The sequence below is a fragment of the Caretta caretta genome, chromosome 10 (assembly GCF_965140235.1).
Source record: "Caretta caretta isolate rCarCar2 chromosome 10, rCarCar1.hap1, whole genome shotgun sequence".
Lineage (NCBI taxonomy): Eukaryota > Metazoa > Chordata > Testudines > Cheloniidae > Caretta > Caretta caretta.
Window position 1 is genome coordinate 76,818,537 of NC_134215.1, and position 21,956 is coordinate 76,840,492.

Sequence of the window (21,956 nt, forward strand, 5' to 3'; positions counted from 1 at the left end):
AATATTTAATACTACTTCAGCTGCTCCTAAAGGAGTGCTGGGCACGGTGTGTATATTCAGATCCATGTACAGATGTAACCTATTCAAATTCTATTTATAGATTATAAAGGTTAAATGTAATCCAGATTATACAGTGTTAACATTTTCCCTGCTGATACCAAAGTGTAGAGGACTGACAGCCTGAACTTGTTGAGAAGGGTTGGGAGGGATAACAGTCTCCGACCTTCAGAGTCCCAAACAGCAGGTCCTTGTATGGCTAAGTCCATGTAAGTGTCCACCTGATTGGTTAGACCAGTAGAGATCAATGCTGTGACAGGTGTTAGAAAAAGCTACACCTGTTTTTCCCCATATGCTGATTTAGTGATTAAATTTTTGTGGGAGTTCCAGCCAGTGTGTGTGGGCTGCACAACACATGCCAAGTAATTTGAGAAGGAATTATATCTCACCAATGATGACCTGTGATCTTTGAGAATCTCATGTAACTGAATTTTATAAAGTATTGCCTTACCATTAGGAAGTGAAATTAAGCAATCTGTTGCTTACTAACAAAATACTAAGTAAAAATGTTTATTTTTAGTGGAAGTGCAATTGGTTGTACACAGTTTTCTAGCTTTATTCATAGCATAAACTGAACATTTCTCTGAAGAAATTCAATTGCAGATAATTATACAGTTTGCCTTCTTACCAAGCTGCTAATGTGGATCCTATCGCCATAAGATCTGGGCACCTTATTCTGTTTGATAAAGAATTGATATATACTTTTATTAATCTGAAAAAAGAAGATAACAGTTTTTTAAAAAAAGCTACAAATAATTGTTCTGAGATTCTTCTTCTAAAAGTATATTCACTGTCAATTGTTGAATGGAAATTCAAACTATGACAGAATGAAACATCTTTCAGGTTGCTTAGAAAACCTTGAGAATGCAATACTTCTATGGTACATGAAATGACAGGTAGCTCTGATTTTAATTCGGTGGGGTTGTTTTTTTATTTAGAAGACAAGTTGGTTAAAGATACGTTGTCTGTCCAAATGAAGACTCTCTCTGCACCACTGTTCTCTCACACACTTCTGACATTTAAATGTTTATGATTATATTTCACTGACAAATTTTCTATTAACAATAAACTCTTCCTAGAGGTGGAAAACTTAGAGATTCTATTTAAAACAAACAAAAAATGAACTTGCTTGCTATGTGGATTTTCTGAACGTATAATACCAAGGAAAAATAAGCATTAAAGAATATGAATATACTTTTCAAGATCTTTAAGGCAAGAGACCTGAAGTTCAAAAACTTGTCTCTTGGTAGCTGATTTCATAGCTCCGTAGTGGGGAGACATGTACATTAAGGGGATGTTGATGCAGGTCCATATTTCGTAAACAGGAAAAGTCCCAACAAAGAAATCACATTAAAATTAAGTCACCGCAGAAGATATACACGTGAAAAAAGCTTACATTTGGAAAACTACAGTGTCTTAGAAAGGGGTTTCAAAATAAAAACGGTTGTATTTTGAGCATTGTTCTTCTTGGGTTGTCATGTTCTATGCAGTACTTGTTTTCATGGTGTATGCAGAGTGACTGAAGACCAGGAAAATATGTGCTGGCTAAGTCTAAGAAAACTAATCAGGCAAATTGTTACATATGTTGTTAAAACCATTCAATAATACATTCATTTGGAAATTTTACTCACTATATTCTACACAGTTAATTTTACTGTTTTTCTAGTGAGAATAGAACATTTGGGAAACCAACATTGATACTTTATTAATACAAGGCCAATAATTTATTTTGGCATTACATCCTCTTTACAGAGAACACTATTTAAAAACAAACAAACCGCTACACTGGATTCTTGTGCTAATATGGGAAGTACCCTTTTTATTACCACTAACAATTCTAACCTCTTCCTGTAGCCTTCAATGTTAGTTCTGTATATCAAACTGCTTGATTGCATCAGCTAAAACAAAGGCTGGTCATGGAATTTCTGGGGGCCAAAGTAATGAAAGGTTGTAGTTACCCATGAGATCAGAGCTCGGAGAGGCTATGCCTCTAAGTGCACCTTCCATCATGGTGCCCTGCATAGCTACTTATTTTGGAAGGCCTAGCTTGTCTTTTAAAGTGGATTGCATTTCTGACAGGGTTATACAGTTTCAGTGGCTCTGAATATGATTCAGCTTACAAGAAGTGTTGGCAAATTAGTATTATTTGTGTGTGAATTTTCCAATTGTATTTCAGACTTTAAGAAAAAAAGGCCTTAATGGTTGTGAGAGCCCTGATGCTGACGATTACTTTGAGCACAGTCCACTATCGGAGGACAGATACAGCAAACTAAATGAAGATAGTGATTTTATTTTCAAGCGAGGCCCTGTAAGTACTTTTATTTTACCTCTACTTTTTATTTGTTGATTCTTTTTATTAACTTCATTATTTAGGCTCTGAACAAGAAGGAACACAGAGGGTGTGACAGCCCGGACCCTGACACTTCATATGTGCTCACGCCACATACAGAAGAAAAATATAAAAAAATTAATGAAGAGTTTGATAATATGATGCGGAATCATAAAGTCGCAGTGAGTACTAAAGAATGGCTTGTGTTTTTATCATGTGCATGAGAACTTTCACAATGTTTTGCCTACCATTGAATACCACAGTAAAGAGTAGATGGTTTAATTGTTTATGAAGCAGATATATCTATTTATTATGTATGCATATGTGTGTATGTGAGAGAAATTCTGAAAGTTATGTGAAACTATCATGTAAACTAGGAGTTCTTAAACTTTCCCAGGGGGTCTGGTAGCTCCCCTCCTGTGCTCCTGAAGTTTCATACTTGTTTATGGTGTTCCTGACTCTCAGGAACCCATCCCCCTTTCTAGATGCTGCCTAAAACTTTTTTTTTTTTTTTAAACTAGGATGGACTCTTATCCTGAGATGTAAGATAACTTGTGTAGAGGGATTTTAAATTTTTTACCCCTCTGCAATGAAACAAGGTTACAACAAATGAGAAACAGCTTAAAAAATATTTCCTAGGAGGATGCCATCATATAGAGAATTTGTTCTCCCTCTAGTAAATTAGTCAATGGGTAATATCTTCAAAAGCACCTTACTTAAAAGACGAAGTCTTATTTTCAAAAGTGACGAAAGCATGTAGGCTCCTAAAGGTGTGACTTTTCAAAGGTATTTAGGTGATTAAAGAAGTAATAGGTGCCTAGTGGGATTTTGAAAAGTATCTAAGCAGTAAAGCACCTGACCCCCATTAAAATCCCATTAGTTGCTCATCTACATCTTCAGGCACCTAAATACCTTCTGAAAATTTCACCCTCAAGTGCCTAAGTCACATCTGAAAATAGACTTAGGCACCTAAACCACATAGCCACTTCTTGAAATTTTTGCTCAATATCTTGTATTGTCAGAAGACATCCCACAGGCCATTTTACAGCTAATCCAAAAGCAAACCTGGCCAGGGCCTGAGTCCTCACATCAGCACCAAGACTGCCTACCGCACTTCACAATTTTGTATACATATAAATATGATTGTTCTAGGGGCTATGGAGTGGCTTAGTGGAGCATCAGTCTTGGAGAGGAATTATGGTGTCTCATGGTTCAAGAAGTTTAGGAGCCACTGTTGTAATTTATTGGTGTGGGTTGGGGGTCATATTAATTCCTCTTTCAAAGTAAATTAATTTTGCTTATAGAATAAATCAGAAAATTGATGAATATGCCAAAGAAAAATATTGCCTCCTAATGAAAGTAATTTTGAAACTCTGCTACATCTTTTCAGTTGTACATCATTGGATTTCTTGTGGCAATTAAAAAGTGGACTGGTTAGGTTCGTCTTAAAATCTACAAGAAAACTGAGTGATTTAATACACAAGAGGTGACTATAATCCCCAACCAACTCTCCAGTAATGGATATAATTCCTTTGTTAATCCACATTGCTCTGGGTTAACTGTGTACTGTCAGTCTTGGTAGCATTAGTTCTTTCATTAGGCTCTCTTTTCTTGCACATGAAAGATATTTGTCCCTCGTTGCCAGTTTGAAGAATCCTCTCTAGGGTTTACATCAGTGGACATTGTTGTGTCTTTGAACCTGAACCCTAATGGTAGTTCTTTAGATTAACTTGAAACTTTAGATATCAAGAAGTGGTGTGTCAGGGCATCTTCTCTAGGTCTGAGTTCGCACGAGTAATCACAGTCTCCAGTATAGTCTCTAAGCTGTCCCCTCTTATAGAAACTTTAACTTTTCAGGTCGGTATCTCTGGCTCCATTGAGTGCCATGAATTCCAGTCTGAAAAGTTCCCATAATTAGAATGACTGATTACAATTGTAAACTTTAGTGCTCCCTACGTTTATTTACATATGGTTAATTTATAACTGTTATGGTTTTGTTTCCATACCCGTGGGTCATATCACAAAAAATAGTCCCCTAGCCTTTATGAAAGACTTTGTGCTGACTGCTGTCAAAGGAGAGGAAAGACAGACAGCGTGGAGTAGTTGGTCAGATCTAAAAGCCTACCCAATAAATGGGCTGGCAGTGTGATATGTGGGTCTTCATTGTAGCAGTAAAAGTTGCTATCACTGAGTGCTTCTACGTAGAAAGAAACACGTACGAGGATATTACTATACATTTCCTCTGTTACAGTTTTGGAATTGTTGAAGGTGTTGCCTTGTGCTGCTTGAATGTAGTGTATGTTTAAAAATTTAGTGCAAAAATAATTTCATAGATATTAAAAAGTTCATTGGAGTGGCCTGCATGTAAAAATAAAATATCAATAATATAGCTTATTGGATGGATGTTTACATATGGAGAGTGCCGCCTTAACAGAAGTGCTTTTTATTCATTGGAGTTGAATCTTTTTGCTGCAAACTGTACCAAGAAATAATGATCTTTTCCCCCATCTCTCAGAATTACTTTGATATAGATACTGTACGAAAGCATTATTTCTAAATTTTACTTTCAGAAAACGTACTATGTAGTACATGCACTAGTTATGAAGTATTATAAAGAAAAATTAAACTTTAGGTAATGAATGAATACAGTACATTTTGTGGTGATATACTGTTTTTTAAAATTCATTTATTAAATAAAAAACTTTATTCGTGCGTACTGGGCTTCCTACTCATTAATGCAAATTATCAAGGTTCTATTGTCCATCAAATAGTACTGACATTTTGACTCTAATTTTGGTGATGTGAACATTTGTATTGAAAGGGAAAAAATCAGACAACATGTATACATTAGAGACACAGCAGATTTTTTTTACAGGATTACATTCCTTTAAAAATGATATAAAATTATGATTTGGAAAAATTCGGTTATCATCCTTGTATTTGCTAAAGCTTATTGGGTATTAAATGTTTTCATATTGAGAATGTATGTAACTAAGAAATAAAGATTCAATCAAAATTTCTATATTCAAATAATTAGCACTCTTAATTTACAGAAATTCATTAGTATTCAGGTAAATAGAATTTTCTAGACTGTAAAAAGTATTTGTGAATTTTTATAGATAGATAACAACAATAATGCTTTAATTTCAATGTCAAGACTGTCAGAAAAAAGATACCATTACTAACTTCTCTCTTTTGTCTCATGACTGACTCAGTTTTGTTTTATAATGTGCATGTTTATGTATTCTTACATTTTGAAGATGCAACAAATTCATTGATTATTAAAATGTTTAGCTTATCAACTGGCTTTCAGGTATCAGGAATCAAATGTTAAGTAATGGCATACTTCTGATTAAAGTTAATGAATGAATATCAATAAAATATCTCCAGTCTAATGTTTACAAACTGTAGCTATCAATATACCTGACATTGATAAATGACCTTTCTGAAATGTATCTTTAAGTACTGTAGTTCACAATACCATTCTCTTCAGAGTGGATGTTTTATAATTGTGCATTTTTAGAGTGATACAAAATTACTAAACTAACATAATTAATCTGACTTTATCTCAATATTATAGCCTTGACAAACATTACTGTGCAATATTAATATGTTCTTGTTTTTGTTTTCAGCCTGGCTTGCCTCCCCAGAATTTTTCAATGTCTGTTACGGTTCCAGTGTCCAATCCCAATACTTTAACCTACAGTAACCCAGGGAGTTCCCTTGTATCCCCGTCACTGGCAGCCAGTTCATCATTAACAGACACGACCATGCTCTCCCCACCTCAGGCCACATTACATCGAAATGTATCACCTGGAGCCCCTCAGAGACCGCCAAGTACTGGCAATGCAGGTAAGACTTCAGTAGTGCTACATTTCCTCTTTTTTTCCCCTTTAATTCCCATAAAGCTTACATTATGAAAAACTAGCAAAACTGTATGCTGTAGTTGTGATTTCTTACGTGGATAAAATCATAGAAATGTAGGACTGGAAGGACCTCAAGAAGTCATCAAATCCAGCCCCCTGTACTGTGGTAGGACCAAGTAAATGTAGACTATCCCTGACAGGTGTTTGTCCAACTTGTTTGTAAAAGCTTCCAATGATGGGGACTCCATGACCTCCCTTAGAAGCCTATTCCAGATCTTAACTGCCCTTAGAGTTAGAAAGGTTTTCCTAATGCCCAATCTAAATCACCCTTGCTGCAGATTAAACCCGTGACTTCTTGTCCTACCTTCAGTGGACATGGACAACAACTGATCACTGTCCTCTTTATAACAGCCCTTAATGTATTGGAAGACTGTTTTTAGGTCCCCCCTCGGTCTTCTTTTCTCAAGACTAAATATGCCCAGTTTTTTTAACTTTTCCTCATAAATCAGGTTTTCTAAAGCTTTTATCATTTTTGTTGCTCTCCTCTGGACTCTTTCCACTTTGTCCATATCTTTCCTAAATTGTGGTGCCTAGCAGTGCCAAGTAGAGAGGGACAATTACCTCTTGTTGCTCATATACTGTTAATGCACCCCAAAATAATTTTAGACTTTTTTGTAGCTGAATCTCATGAACTACTCTCATTCAGTTTGTGGTCCACTATAACCTCCAGATCCTTTTAAACAGTACTACCACCTAGACAATTATTCCCCATTTTGTAGTTGTGCACTTTATCTTTCCTTCCTAAGTGAAGTACTTTGCACTTGCGTTTATTGGATTTCGTCCTGTTGAATTCAGGCCAATTCTCCAGTTTGTCAAGATCATCTTGATTTTTAAACATGTCCTCCACAGTGCTTGCAACCCTTCCCAGACTGGTGTCATCTGCCAATTTTATAAGCATATTCTCTGCTCCATTATCCACGTCATCAATGAAAATACTGAATAGTATCAGATCCAGGACGGACCCCTGTGGGATCCCACTTGATATGCCCTCCCAATTTGACAGCAAATCATTGATAACTTCTGTTTGAGTATAGTATTTCAACCAGTTGTTCAGATACCTTATAGTAATTTCATCTAGACCATATTTCCCTAGTTTGCTTATGAGAATGGCATGCGGGATTGTGTCAAAAGCCTTACAAAAATCAAGGTACATCACGTCTACTGCTTCCCCCTTATCCACTACATGAGTAATGTTATCACAAATGGAAATTAAGTTGGTCTGGCATGATTTGTTCTTGACAAATCCATGCTGACTATTCCTTATAATCCTATTATCCTCCAGGTGCTTAAAAATTTTGTCCCGTGCTTGTGGTGTTCTTTTGTAGTCCTTAGCAATTTGTCCATATTTCCATATTTATAAGATTTCTTTTTGATTTTCAGGTCATTAAAAAGCTGATGTTATAGCCATATTGACCTTTTACTATTTTCCCCATCTTTCCTTTCCATCAGAATAGTTTGGCAGTTGTGCCTGTAATTATTGTCTCGCTGAGGAACTGCCAGCTCTCCTGAACTCCTTTTTCCCTTAGATTTTCTTCCCATGGGACCTTGCCTGCCAATTCTCTGAGTTTTTTAAAGTCTGCTTTTTTGAAGTCCATTGTCCTTATTCTGCTGCTCTCACTCCTTCCCTTCCTTAGAATCATGAAATATATTATTTCATATCATGCTAAATTTTTTCATGATCACTGTCACCCAAATTGCCTTTCACCTTCAGATTTGCTACCAATTCCTATCTCTTGGTCAGAATCAAGTCTAAAATGGTTGTCCTCCTGGTTATTTCCTCTACTTTCTGGAACAAAAATTCTTCTTCAAGTGCTTGTTTATGTCGAGTCCAATCAGGTGTGCGCACACTGCATGCACGGTCATTGGAAAGTTTTTTCCCTTAGCAGCTCCTGTCAGGTCAGCTGTGGAGCCCCCTGGAGTGGCGCCTTCGTGGTGCTCAATATATAACCCTGCTGACCCGACCCCTCTTCAGTTCCTTCTTACTGTCCGTGATGGCCATTGGAACAATGCTCACTCGCTCAGTAAGTACTCCCTTAGCCTTCTTCTGTTAGTCATTCAAGTTAGTGTTATAGTTGATTTAGAGTAGATAGTAGGTTGGGAGCAGGGTCTCTCCCCAGTCCCTAACCCCATCTCCCCTGAGGGGCATGCTGTTAGCCTAAGGCTTTAAGCCCTGCAGTGCTTGCAATAAGTCTATGCCCATCAGTGATCCCCACAACTCCTGCTTAAAGTGTCTGGGGGAAGAGCACCAAACAGAAAGGTGCAAAATCTGCAGGGCTTTTCGGCCAAGAAACAAGAAGGAAAGTGATTTCTGTTTCTTTAATGGAATCCGCTATCTGCCCACAGCCGGCTGCAGACCACCAGGACCTGGGACTGAGCGCAACAGAATGTCGCGCTCCGACATTGGTGCACGACACGGTGCTGAGGAAGGACTCTAGTATAAGAGACCCTCGGCACTGGCACTCCTTGTCACCGAAGCCAGGGACAGCGCCCCGGCACTCCTCAACCTCGCCAGTGCCGCATAAGTGCCATAAGAAGGCTGAAAGAGAGCGCTCACAGGCTAGGAAAGCCACGGGACCGTCAGGATGCACAGGCGTACCTTAGAACGGAATCGACACCTAAACAACACGAGCCTGTGCCATTGACTTCGGCTTCCCAGAAGGGACCGTTGAGTCTGGCACACAGTGACTCGACACAAGGGCAGTGCCAGGTGGAGGAGTTTAAGCCACCCTCCACCCTGGACACTTTTGAAGCTGGCAGAGACCTTATTGAAATGACAGCTTCACAGCCCGAAGCTCTGAGAGACAAACCTCCAGTACCGATAAGTCCGGTACTGTCTAGAGATAAACCGACCATGATGCGGTGCTCACAGTTCCCAGCTCAACACCATCCGCGGCACTGCTTGCAGTTGCTATCGCCATGGCACCACTCCCCGGCACCATGCTCAGTCAGAGTATCTCTGGCACTGACAAGATGCTCCCCCTCTCTGGCACCGAGGGTGGACTGGCACCTATCCGGGGCACCAAGAGACAACCAGCACCAATCACTGGCACCAAGTCGGCACCAATATACGGCACTGACATCATGTCCTCGATCGCCGGCACTGGATACCTACCGATCTACAACACCAGACTCCGGGCACCAGTCTTCTACGAGGTCGACCGGGTACCGGTCTCCCGGCTCATGGGCTCGGCTCCACTTTGGTCATCACGTTCAGGGTCCACTTCCTCGGACTCTGGTGACTCATACTACTCCAGGTACAATCAGCATAGGTCTCACAGGCGGCATAGGGAGGCGCAGCCAACCTAGCAGGCTCCTGCACAATGGCCCTTTTGGACTCGCAGGACTTATCATCAGGCCCAGGGCTCCCTTTCAAGGGCTTCACGGTCGGTTGTCTCAGCACACCGACCACCCCACTCTGCTAGAGATCCGAGGCCACCCAGTCCCAGCCACCCCGTCGGCCTCAGGCCGCTGTCAAGGCTACTCCAGCATAGGACCAGCCACAGGCTCAGGCTACAGCCGCCTCGGCTATGGCCACCACAGAGGCAGACATTGTCCAAGAGGAGGTCAGGGAGCCGGAGGTACAGGAGGAACCATTACCTCCTCCGGCCACCCCATCCTCATCCCCTGACGAGGCAGTGGCAGGAGCCTCAGCTTCGGGCCCTCCGCCAAATTGACCATAGGACACATCAGGACCTTCTGAGGCGGATTGCCTGCAACATGGGAATGCAAGCGGAGGAGGTGATCAGGCTGAGGACCCCATGGTGGACATTCTTACTCCCAAAGGTCCATCACGGGTAGCTCTGCCATTGATCAAGACAGTTCAGACCAACATCAGGAATCTGTGGCAGACAGCAGCCTCAATTCCACCAACCGCCAGGGGTGTGGAACGAAAATACTTCGTCCCTTCCAAGGGCTATGAATATCTGTTTTTGCACCTGCAGCCATGATGTCTAGTAGTCTCAGCGGTCAACGAGAAAGAGCATCAGGGACAGCAAGGGCCAGCCCCCAAATCTAAGGAGGCAAAAAGGATGGACCTTTTTGGGTAGAAAGGTCTATGCCATCAGGGTCCTCCAGCTGAGGATAGCTAACCAGCAAACTATCCTCAGCAGGTACAACTTCAACTCATGGGCCTCCATGTTGAAGTTCAAAGAGCTAATCCATCCAGACTCTAGGTCTGAGTCCTCCGCTATTGTCGAGGAAGGGAAAGCAATGGCACAAACCTCGCTGCAGGCATCCCTAGACTCTGCGGACTTGGCCGCCCATACCCTCTCCTCAGGCATAGCCATGAGGAGGTCATCATGGCTTCAGGTGTCCGGACTACCCCTGGAGTTACAACAAACCCTACAGGACGTCCTCTTTGAGGGTGCGGGGCTGTTCTCCGAACAGACAGACTCCAAACTGCATAGTTGGAAAGATTCCAGGGCAATAATGAACTCATTGGGAATGCACACGCCGGCAACCCAAAGCAAGCACTTCAAGCCCCAACTGGAACAATAGCATCCATATCCTCCTCAGCTGAGGTAAGATTTCTATAGGCGAAGGGGCAGGAACGGTGGATGCAAGCCTTCCAACCCCCCCCTCAAGGCAAGGCCAAGGCCAGTCCAAACCTCCATCTGGATCTAAGCAGGCCTTTTGAAGGGACATCTGAGGATGGCACACTTGCCTATCCACTGGATTCTTACCTGTGCTTTCTGAATGGTCTGTCCCACTTCTACCGTGCGTGGTCCCAAATAACATCAGACCACTGGGTCCTTCACACGGTAGAAGTGGAATATTCTCTCCAATTCTGCCCCTTCCCTGCCTCCCACCCCCCTTTCCCGTCCCTTTTCAGGGACCCTTCTCACAAGCAACTCCTTATCCAGGAGGTGCAGGCAATCCTCGCCATGGGAGCAGCAGAGGAGGTTCCTCAGGAGCTAAGGGGCAAGGGATTCTACTCCCGCTATTTCCTAATCCCCAAGGCAAAGGTGGTCTCCGACCCATCCTAGATCTGCAAGGCCTCAACAAGTTCATGGTGAAGGTGAAGTTCCGCATGGTCTCCCTGAGCACTACTATGCCTTCCCTGGATCTGGGAGACTGGTACACCGCCCTGAACATGAAAGATGCGAACTTTCACACAGCCATTTGGCCTGCGCACATATGTTTTCTCCAGTTTGTGGTCAACCACAAACACTATCTGTTCACGGTCCTCCCATTTGGTCTGTCTACAGCCCCCCAAGTATTCACCAAGTGCATGTCAGTCATAGCAGCCTTCCTCCAGAGGAGGCAGGTGCAGGTTTACCCATACCTGGGCAACTGGCTGCTCAGGGGCCATACCAGGGAGCAGGTAGAGTCTCATGTATGATTGGTCAGATCCACGTTCGAGAGATTGGGACTCTTCCTCAATGTGATTAAGTCAACCTTATCACCGACCAAATGAATAGAATTAATTGGAGCGGTGCTGGATTCGGTACAGGCAAGTTTCAGAGGAACAGCCGTGTTAGTCTGTATTCGCAAAAAGAAAAGGAGTACTTGTGGCACCTTAGAGACTAACCAATTTATTTGAGCATGAGCTTTCGTGAGCTACAGCTCACTTCATCAGATGTTTACCGTGGAAACTGCAGCAGACTTTATATACACACAGAGAATATGAAACAATACCTCCTCCCACCCCACTGTCCTGCTGGTAATAGCTTATCTAAAATGATCAACAGGTGGGCCATTTCCAGCACAAATCCAGGTTTTCTCACCCTCCACCCCCCCACACAAATTCACTCTCCTGCTGGTGCTAGCCCATCCAAAGTGACAACTCTTTACATAATCAAGTCGGGCTATTTCCTGCATAGATCAAGGTTTTCTCACATCCCCTCCACCCCCATACACACACAAACTCACTCTCCTGCTGGTAATAGCTCATCTAAACTGACCACTCTCCAAGTTTAAATCCAAGTTAAACCAGAACATCTGGGGGGGGGGGGTAGGAAAAAACAAGAGGAAACAGGCTACCTTGCATAATGACTTAGCCACTCCCAGTCTCTATTTAAGCCTAAATTAATAGTATCCAATTTGCAAATGAATTCCAATTCAGCAGTTTCTCGCTGGAGTCTGGATTTGAAGTTTTTTTGTTTTAAGATAGCGACCTTCATGTCTGTGATTGCGTGACCAGAGAGATTGAAGTGTTCTCCGACTGGTTTATGAATGTTATAATTCTTGACATCTGATTTGTGTCCATTTATTCTTTTACGTAGAGACTGTCCAGTTTGACCAATGTACATGGCAGAGGGGCATTGCTGGCACATGATGGCATATATCACATTGGTGGATGTGCAGGTGAACGAGCCTCTGATAGTGTGGCTGATGTTATTAGGCCCTGTGATGGTGTCCCCTGAATAGATATGTGGGCACAATTGGCAACAGGCTTTGTTGCAAGGATAAGTTCCTGGGTTAGTGGTTCTGTTGTGTGGTATGTGGTTGTTGGTGAGTATTTGCTTCAGGTTGCGGGGCTGTCTGTAGGCAAGGACTGGCCTGTCTAGGGCGTTCCTGCCAGAGATCCGTTTCCAGACATAATTCAAAGCCTCAGGTGGTATTCGACCACTACCGCAAAGAGATGTCTGAGTCTCCTTGGACATGGGGTAGGGCATGCCAGAACGAAGCTCAGACCCCTTCAAGTGTGGCTCACCCAGATATACCGCCCAGGGCGTGACAGGCTGGACTCGGTAGTTACGGGGTGCCACGACACATACTCGAGCCCCTACATTTGTGGCTCAACCCTCAGATGGTATGCGAGGGTGTCCCCTTCAACAGCTCACCGCCCTACTTGTCCCAACTAACGGACGCATCAGGTCTGGGTTAGGGGGCACATCTAGGAGATCTCTGAACACAGGGCCTGTGGTCGCAGGATGAGCTTTCCCTTCATAACAATATCAGGGAGCTCAGAGCAGTGCGACTGGCATGCCAAACTTTCCAGTCCTGCCTGCAAGGCCAAAGCATGGCAGTGATGATGGACAACACCACTGCTATGTTCTACATCAACAAACAGGGTGGAGCCTGTTCCTCCCCCCATGTCGAGAAACCCTCCAAGTAGGGGTGTTCTGCATAGCCCACTCCGTTCACCTGGAGGCGTCCTATCTCCAAGGAGCACAGAACGAGCTAGCGGGTCGTTCTGCAACCACGAATGGTCCGTCCATCCAGGTGTTCTTCATCCAATTTTCCAAAAGTAGGGATTTCCCCAGGATTCGCCACCTGGAGCAACAGGAAGTGCCCAGTGTTCTACTTCTTCCAGAAACACAGCCTGGGTTCAACTACGGATGCGTTTCTGCTACCCTGGGAGACCGCCTCATGTACGCCTTCTCACAGGTCCCACTCATACACAAGGTGCTGCTCAAGATCCACAGAGACAAAGCGGAGGTGACTCTACTGGCCCCAGCCTGGCCCATCAACACTGGTATACCACGCCTCTGGAGCTGTCAGTGGACACCCCAGTTGTGTTACCACTCTGCCCCCCTCTGATCACGCAGGACCACGGCCACCTCCACCACCCAGCCCTCCACCTTACAGCTTGGAAGCTTTATGGTTAAACCCCATGGAGCTCTTATTCTTGAAGCTGGTAAGGGAGGTTCTACTCGGCAGCAGGAAACCATCCACCAGGGCTACTTATCTAGCCAAGTGGAAGAGATTCACTTGCTGGTGTGCCCAGCAACACACACCTCCACTCTAGGCGTCTATAACACTCATCCTGGACTACCTTCTGCGTCTCAAACTGCAGGGTCTAGCTGCGGCATCCGTCAAGGTGCATCTTGCTGCTATCTCAGCCTTCCACCTGGGAGCGTCTGGACTCTCTGTCTTCGCCAACCCCATGATAGGACATTTCCTCAAGGGCTTGGCAGACCTATATCCACAGATTAGACAACCCGTTACCTCATGGGACCTTCACCTCATCTTCTCCAGGCTCATGGGGCCCCCTTTTGAACCACTGGTGACTTGCTCCCTGCTCTATTTGTCGTGGAAGGTAGCCTTCCTGGTTGCCATCACGTAAGCCAGGCGGGTGTCCGAATTAAACGCTCTGACCTCTTGCCCACGCTACACGGTCTTTCACAAGGACAAGGTGCAGCTTGGGCCTCACCCAGCCTTCCTTCCCAAAGTAGTGTCACAATTCCACACTTGTCAAGACATTTTTCTACCCGTCTTCTATCCTAAGCCTCACACCAGTTACCCAAGAGCAGAGGCTGCACTCACTGGATGTTCAGAGAGCACTAACATTCTACATCGAGCACATGAAACTGTTCAGGAAGTCGAACCAACTGTTCGTGGCGGTAGCAGACCAGATGAAAGGACTCCCGGTCTCATCTCAAAGAATATCTTCCTGGATCACTTCCTGCATCTGCACATGTTATGAATTAGCCAGCGTCCCATCCCCAACTCTCATGGCACATTCCACAAGGGCACAAGCCTCAGCTGTGTTCCTGGCCCAGGTCCTAAGACCAGAGATCTGCAGGGCAGCAATTTGGTCATCGGTGCATACGTTTACCTCTCACTATGCTATCCCCCAACACTCCAGAGATGATGCAGCATTCGACAGGGCGGTGCTTCAATCAGCTATTCCTTAACTCTGACCCCACTTGAGGGGTAGAGCTTGGGAGTCACCTGATTGGAATCAATGTGAACAAGTACTTGAAGAAGAAAAAATGGTTACTCCTTCGGGTAACTGTTGTTCTTCGAGATACCTTGTTCACGTCCATTCCAATACTCATCCTCCTTCCCCTCTGTCGGAGCAGACAGCAAGAAGGAACTGAAGGGGGGTCGGGTTGGCAGGGTCATATATTGAGCGCCATGATGGTGCCACTCCAGGGGGCTCACAGCCGACCCGAAGGGAGCTGCTAAGGGAAAACTTTTTGATGACCGTGCACACAGCGCGCCCACACCTGATTGGAATGGATGTGAACAACACATCTCGAAGAACAACAGTTACGAGAAGGTGAGTAACTGTTTGTTTGGTTTTTTTGTCCCCAGTACATTCCAAAAACCTTTTTGGAAATTTTGTCTTTTGCTGTAGTATTTTCTCAACAGATGACTGGGTAGCTAAAGTTCCCCATTACTACAACATCCTGTGTTTTGGATATTTCTATTAATTGTTTTAGAAATGTCCAGTCCATCTCCTCTTCCTGGTTTGGTGGTCTACAATAGACCCCTCACCATGACATCACCTCTATTTTTAACATTATTTTATTTTTACCCAGAGACTCTCAACTGGTCTGTCTCCCACCTCCTTCTGGACCTCAGAACAACTGTATATATCCTTTATGTACAATGCAACCCATCCTACCTTTTCCCCCGCCTGTCTTTTCTGAACAAGCTATACTTCTATATACAAATATTCCAGTCATGAAATTTAGCCCACAAAGTCTCTGTGATGCTAGTTAAATCAGAATTTAGCTTATGTACTAACACTTCCAGTTCTTCCTGTTTGTTCCCCATACTCCTTGCATTTGTGCGCAGACATCTAAAATGTTGGTCAGATTTCCCCCACTGATTTCCTTTTCTTGCTCCTTTGACCCTATTGTAATTGTCCATGCCTCCCCCAACTCGGTTAAGGTCACCTATTTTTATACTTACCTGTGGACTTTTGTCACTTGCCCCCATTGAACCTAGTTTAAAGCCCTTTTCGCTATGTTGGCAAGTCGATACACGAAGATGCTCTTCTCCTTCTTGGTCAGGTGGACCCCATCTCTTCCTAGCAGAGCTTTTTCCTGGAACAGCATCCCATGGTTGAAGAAGCCAAAGTCCTCTTGCAGACGCCATCTGCACAGCTGTGCATTCATCTCCAGGATGTCCCCCTGCCTGGGCCCTTACCCTCAACTGGGAGGATGGACGAGAACACACGCTGCACCCCGACTCCTTCTCCCTCACTCCTAGAGCCCTATAGTCACAGCTGATCTGCTCAGGGTCAGACCTGGCAGTATCATTAGTGCCCACATGGATGAGCAGTATAGGGTAGTGATCAGAAGGATGCATGAGCATCTGCAACTTTCTGTGGCATCTCAGAGGAGGGCTCCAGCCAGGCAGCACACCTCACGGGACATCATGACAGATTGGCAAATGGATGCCTGTATTCCCTCAGAACTGAGTCCCCATCCACCATCACAATAGATCTCCTCTTCTCGGGTGCAGTGGCAGTGAGCTTCCGGTGAATGGCAGCTCCTCCTCAGCCATTAGTATCTGCTCTTTACCTCCTGTTGCCAGTACAGCATGCCAGTTCTTGACCTCTATGGATAGGGGACCCAGGGTGGAGCACTTTCTGCGAACCGAGGTGGTCAGCAGCCAGTTTCCTCCTCACGAAGCAGCCAATTCTCCCATCTCCTCTTGTGTTGCTGCTTATGGTTATGAAATGTTTTAATACGATACAGTACATTACATTAGTACAGTACATGTACTAATGAAAATTGATCAGCTTTATCTTTGATTTCGTTAATTGTTAGGTGGTATTTTGGGTGCGGCAGATCTCTCAGTGCCAAATGGAGCTGGTACCAGTCCAGTGGGTAAGTAGAGTACCACGGTTTATTTGAACTTTGTGCATTCACTTATGAGTGATTTCTGATTCGGACTAGTTTAAAAAAAAAAAAGTATGAGTGTCTTTGCATCAGAACAGAAGTAAGCTGATGGTTTGATCGGTCGTCTTTCCTCTCTCTATATAAAAAAACACTTGCCTTTTCAGCCTGTAAATTGCATTTTTCACTTTACTGTATTGTGAACTGCATGTTTAACTTCCTTTATTTTCCCATTCCAGGTAATTACTAGTATTTCCATGAGTTTCACAGTAGTATTTGCTGCTTTTGCTTTAATGTGTCTCCCCCCCGCACCCCTTCCCTTCAAGATCTTGCACTGGAACCATAAATATTTTGCTGAGCATAAATTCTCATGGAACTTAAGGAGCCCATCAGCCGAGCTTCAGTACCTGGAAAGATACTGGAACAAATTATTAAACAGTTTGTAAGCATCTAGAGGATAATAAGGTGATCCATAGTAGCCAACATGGATTTGTCAAAAATAAATCATGCTAAACCCACCAAATTTCCTTCTTTGACAGAGTAACTGGCCGGTTGGATGGGGGAAAGCAGTAGATATGGTTATAGCTTGACTTTGTATGGCTATTGACACAGTCCCATGTGACATTCTCATAAGCAAACTAGATCTAGATTAAATTACTATAAGGTGGGGAAATGATGGTTGAAGAAACATGCTCAGAGTAGTTATCAATGGTTTGCTGTCAAACTGGGAGGACATATCAAATGGGGTACCGCAGTGGTCAGTTCCAGTGCTGTTTAATATTTTCATTAATGACTTGGATGAAGGAGCAGAGAGTACACTTCTGTAAAATTTGCAGATAACACCAAGCTGGGAGGGGTTGAAAGGACAGGATTAGAATTCAAAATGATCTTAATAAATTAGAAAATTGGTCTGAAATCAATTACAATGTTATTCGCAAAAAAAAAGGAGTACTAGTGGCACCTTAGAGACTAACCAATTTATTTGAGCATAAGCTCACGAAAGCTTATGCTCAAATTAATTGGTTAGTCTCTAAGGTGCCACTAGTACTCCTTTTCTTTTTGCGAATACAGACTAACGCGGCTGCTACTCTGAAACCTACAATGATATTCTATAAAGACATGCAAAGTATTTTATCTTTCATAAATAAAAACTAGGGAATAACTGGTGAGGTAGTGGTACAGCAGGAAAAAATGTGGGGATAATAGTGGATCAAAAATTGAATTAATCGACAGTGTGATGCTGTTGCAAAAAGGGTAAGTGTCATTCTGGGATGTATTAACAGGAGTGCTGTATGTAAGACATGGGAGGTAATTGTTCCACTGTACTTGGTTCTGGTGAGGCCTCCACTGGAATACTGTGTCCAGTTTTGGGCACCAGTTTAAGACGTGGACTCTCTCAAATGGGTGAGAGTCCGGAGGAGGACAACAAAAATTATTAGGAATTTTAAAAACCTGCCCTATGAGGAAAACTTAAAAAAGCTGGGCATGTTTAATCTTGAGGGAAAAAAGACCCAGGGGGGAAATAATCTTCAATATGTTTTAAGGGCTGTTATAAAAGGGATGGCAATATAAAAGGGATGTTCGCCATATCCACAGAGGGTGAGACGAAGTAATCAGCTTAACTTTGCAGCAAGAAAGATTTAGATTAGATATTAGGAAAAACTTTCTAACTATAAAGATAGTAAAATACAGAGATGCGTTACTTAAGGAGGTTGTGGAATCCCTGTTATTGGTGAGTTTTAAGAACAGATTAGACAAATATCTATAAGGGATGGTCTAGATATACTTAATTCTGCATCAGCACAGTGGGATGGACTAGACTAGATGACCTCTTGAGTTCCCTTTCAGCCCTACATTTTTATGATTCTATGGAGCTCCTTTAAACCAGGGTGCCCCAAATTAGTAATATTTAACAACAAATACTGTAGTGATGTTCTACATTCCTAAGAGTTTCTTACTTGCATAAAATATAACACAGTCTTCAGATTTATGCAGTAATGGCATGGAGACATCCAGGTTCCATTCTATCATATTCCAGGAAGGCAACATAAATACCAATCATCTGGCTCCCTGGTTCTTTCGTCTCAAGATTTGATTTGGTGGCTGAGGACCAATTTGGGAATATACTTGGTCAGCCTCAGAATGAGAACATAGCAAGAGTTATCAATCAGGGAAACTACTGGAGATACTCACATAAGTAATGGCCAAATAATAATCTGGCAACTGGGAAAAATCTTCCCAGATAAAAATCAGAGCTTAAGATGTTTATAAATGAGTAGTGCTTAAATTAGTAGGGTAAAAGTGCTGGTTTGCCTCTCCACTCTGCCTCCACCTTGGGCCACATGCAACAAATGTTTCCTTCACACAGAAGCACAAGAAATTCTCTGATAAAAGAAACCTTTTAATTTAGGGAGTAAATGAAGAGCAAGGTCATCATTAAACACGGTGGGATCCCAGATGGTGATTTCTTGTGTGTTTCAGAGATCAGCTTATTAAGAAAAGGACCTGCTTATAAACAGTCCTATGTTATGAGGACTAGATTCAGTCCTTTTTTCCAAAATTAGGCCCCAAGTTTCTGAGCTTCATTCATGCACTCAGCAAAAAGCAGTGTAGCATAGCTATGCTACACTAAGAGCCATATCGTATTATAGGTACCACTTCTTCAGTGTTATAGATACTACAGATGTGAATTAGAAATTGCCCTTAAGCAAAAGCAGTATACTACGTTAAAGTATTGCATATACCCACATCAACTTCATGAACATTCTTAATAACTTAGTGTTTTCTGATTTGATCCTACAGTAAACATTTTAGGAGCTGGTGTATGGTAACAAATTATAGTGGTGATCATCTTTACTTTCCAGAATATATCCCCCCACTACTCAGAAGTTTTTCACTCAAATGACAGTTGAAACTACATGATGATTCTACAACTCTTGTGTTTGTTCTTTGCAAAATATATCTCCAGTTGGCAGTTAGCAGACTGTGTACATTAACTGCAAACTAATTCATACAGTGTAAAATGTGTTGGTGACCCAATTCCAGTGCTTGTGATCGCTAGAAACTGCAAGCCTTTTCTTCTGATGGGAAAAGAACAAAATGTCACCAGATGCCATGGTGAAGGTTAAAAGAAATTAAAAGAAAAATGAGGTGCAGTTCACATTTGCTGTGCAAATCTGGCAGATGTTTGAGATGACCAAGCACTTGTCCTGTGTTTAATATGGTTCCAATGTAAATCTAATAGTGGTGTGTCAGTAAAATGAAGGAAGTACATGGAAAACTAGGAGCCATACTTGAGGCCAAATAAAGCATTAAAATTTGCTGTAGAGAAAAGCCAGGTTTTGAAAGGGTTTCTCTGCTTCACTCTTAGGCTGATAGCATTCAGATTTGAAAGCTGTCAGAAAAATAAAAAGAAAAGGAGTACTTGTGGCACCTTAGAGACTAACCAGTTTATTTGAGCATAAGCTTTCGTGAGCTACAGCTCACTTCATCGGATGCATACTGTGGAAAGTGTAGAAGATCTTTTTATATACACACAAAGCATGAAAAAATACCTCCTCCCACCCCACTCTCCTGCTGGTAATAGCTTATCTAAAGTGACCACTCTCCTTACAATGTGTATGATAATCAAGGTGGGCCATTTCCAGCACAAATCCAGGGTTTAACAGGTCTGGGCGGGGGGGGGGGGTAGGAAAAAACAAGGGGAAATAGGTTACCTTGCATAATGACTTAACCACTCCCAGTCTCTATTCAAGCCTAAGTTAATTGTATCCAATTTGCAAATGAATTCCAATTCAACAGTTTCTCGCTGGAGTCTGGATTTGTGCTGGAAATGGCCCACCTTGATTATCATACACATTGTAAGGAGAGTGGTCACTTTAGATAAGCTATTACCAGCAGGAGAGTAGGTTTTTGTGGGGGGGCGGGGTGAGAAAATCTGGATTTGTGCTGGAAATGGCCCAACTTGATTTATCATACACATTGTAAGGAGGGTGATCACTTTAGATAAGCTATTACCAGCAGGAGAGTGGGGTGGGAGGAGGTATTTTTTCATGCTTTGTATGTATATAAAAAGATCTTCTACACTTTCCATAGTATGCATCCGATGAAGTGAGTTGTAGCTCACGAAAGCTTATGCTCAAATAAATTGGTTAGTCTCTAAGGTGCCACAAGTACTCCTTTTCTTTTTGCGAATACAGACTAACACGGCTGTTAACTCAGAGAAATAAAAGTAATAAGTGTTTTTTAATTTTGTTGCAGCTTTCTGAATAATGGGTTTTTGTCTCTCCCAGAAGTTCCATTTAAATATCAAATGGTTCTGAAAGTTCTGCCTCTCATCTTAGCATACAGCTGTAACACCAAGATTTTAAAAAATGGGAGTTGCTGGGTAGTCAGTACTCTTGAAAATCAGGTCTCTTATTTAAGTGTTCAGCTTTACTAAGAAGCACAAGTCCCCTTGACTTTCAAAGCCAATGGGACTTATTTCCTTAAGTTACTTAGGCAATTCTGAAAATCCCATCATTATTTTTGAAAGTTTTGTCTTTAAAGGTGCAAGTCCTTTCTAAACAATTTTCTCATACATTTCCACTAATGGCAGAGGTTTGTCTTAATGGTATGATTAGAGCTATACTTTCTCTAATCACCAGTGGTTAAGTGTCAATGACAATACAAAGTATATTTATTTCCACTTTGAGCTGTCCTAATACCACAATTCCACAAATGAAGGAAAGCATACACTTCTTTAAAGCAGTGAAATACACGTGTAGATATTTCCCTCGTGATGAGAGCTGAAATTTGTACTGCTCCTATGACTACAGTTTCAATCTGCCATCTCGGCAGTGTTTTTCTTCAAGAGGCTAAGAAGTGGTGGGGTGGGTGTGTGTATCTGTTTTAATTACTTTCACTACCTTACTGGAATTATCTTTATTTGAAATAGCCACACTGATGACATTGACAAGTGCTGATTTTAGTAATTTTTCTTGTTTTTGATACTCAAATTTTTCTCCCAGAATATTTTTTACTTATATAAAAATATTGAAATATCTTTTTCCTACAGCACTATTTTTGGTTAGTTGATTTAATGTGGATATTTTTAAAATACACTTATGTAGATTTTTGGTGATG

At 42.4% G+C, this 21,956-nt stretch overlaps 1 protein-coding gene across 8 annotated transcripts in view; it reads left to right on the forward strand.

Annotated features, from left to right (window-relative positions):
• The window catches only part of MEF2A (myocyte enhancer factor 2A), a 161,104-nt gene that overhangs the window by 111,658 nt on the left and 27,490 nt on the right, over nt 1-21,956 (forward strand). For 4 of the 8 annotated variants that reach the window (XM_048866040.2, XM_048866039.2, XM_048866044.2 and 1 more), the window contains 3 exons: nt 2,431-2,568; nt 6,019-6,238; nt 16,764-16,823. In XM_048866040.2, coding sequence (XP_048721997.2) covers nt 2,431-2,568; nt 6,019-6,238; nt 16,764-16,823 — 418 coding nt within the window. Of the gene's footprint in view, nt 1-2,233; nt 2,366-2,430; nt 2,569-6,018; nt 6,239-16,763; nt 16,824-21,956 lie in introns of all 8 variants that reach the window. The other 4 variants (XM_048866043.2, XM_048866045.2, XM_048866050.2 and 1 more) reach the window with 3 other exon arrangements.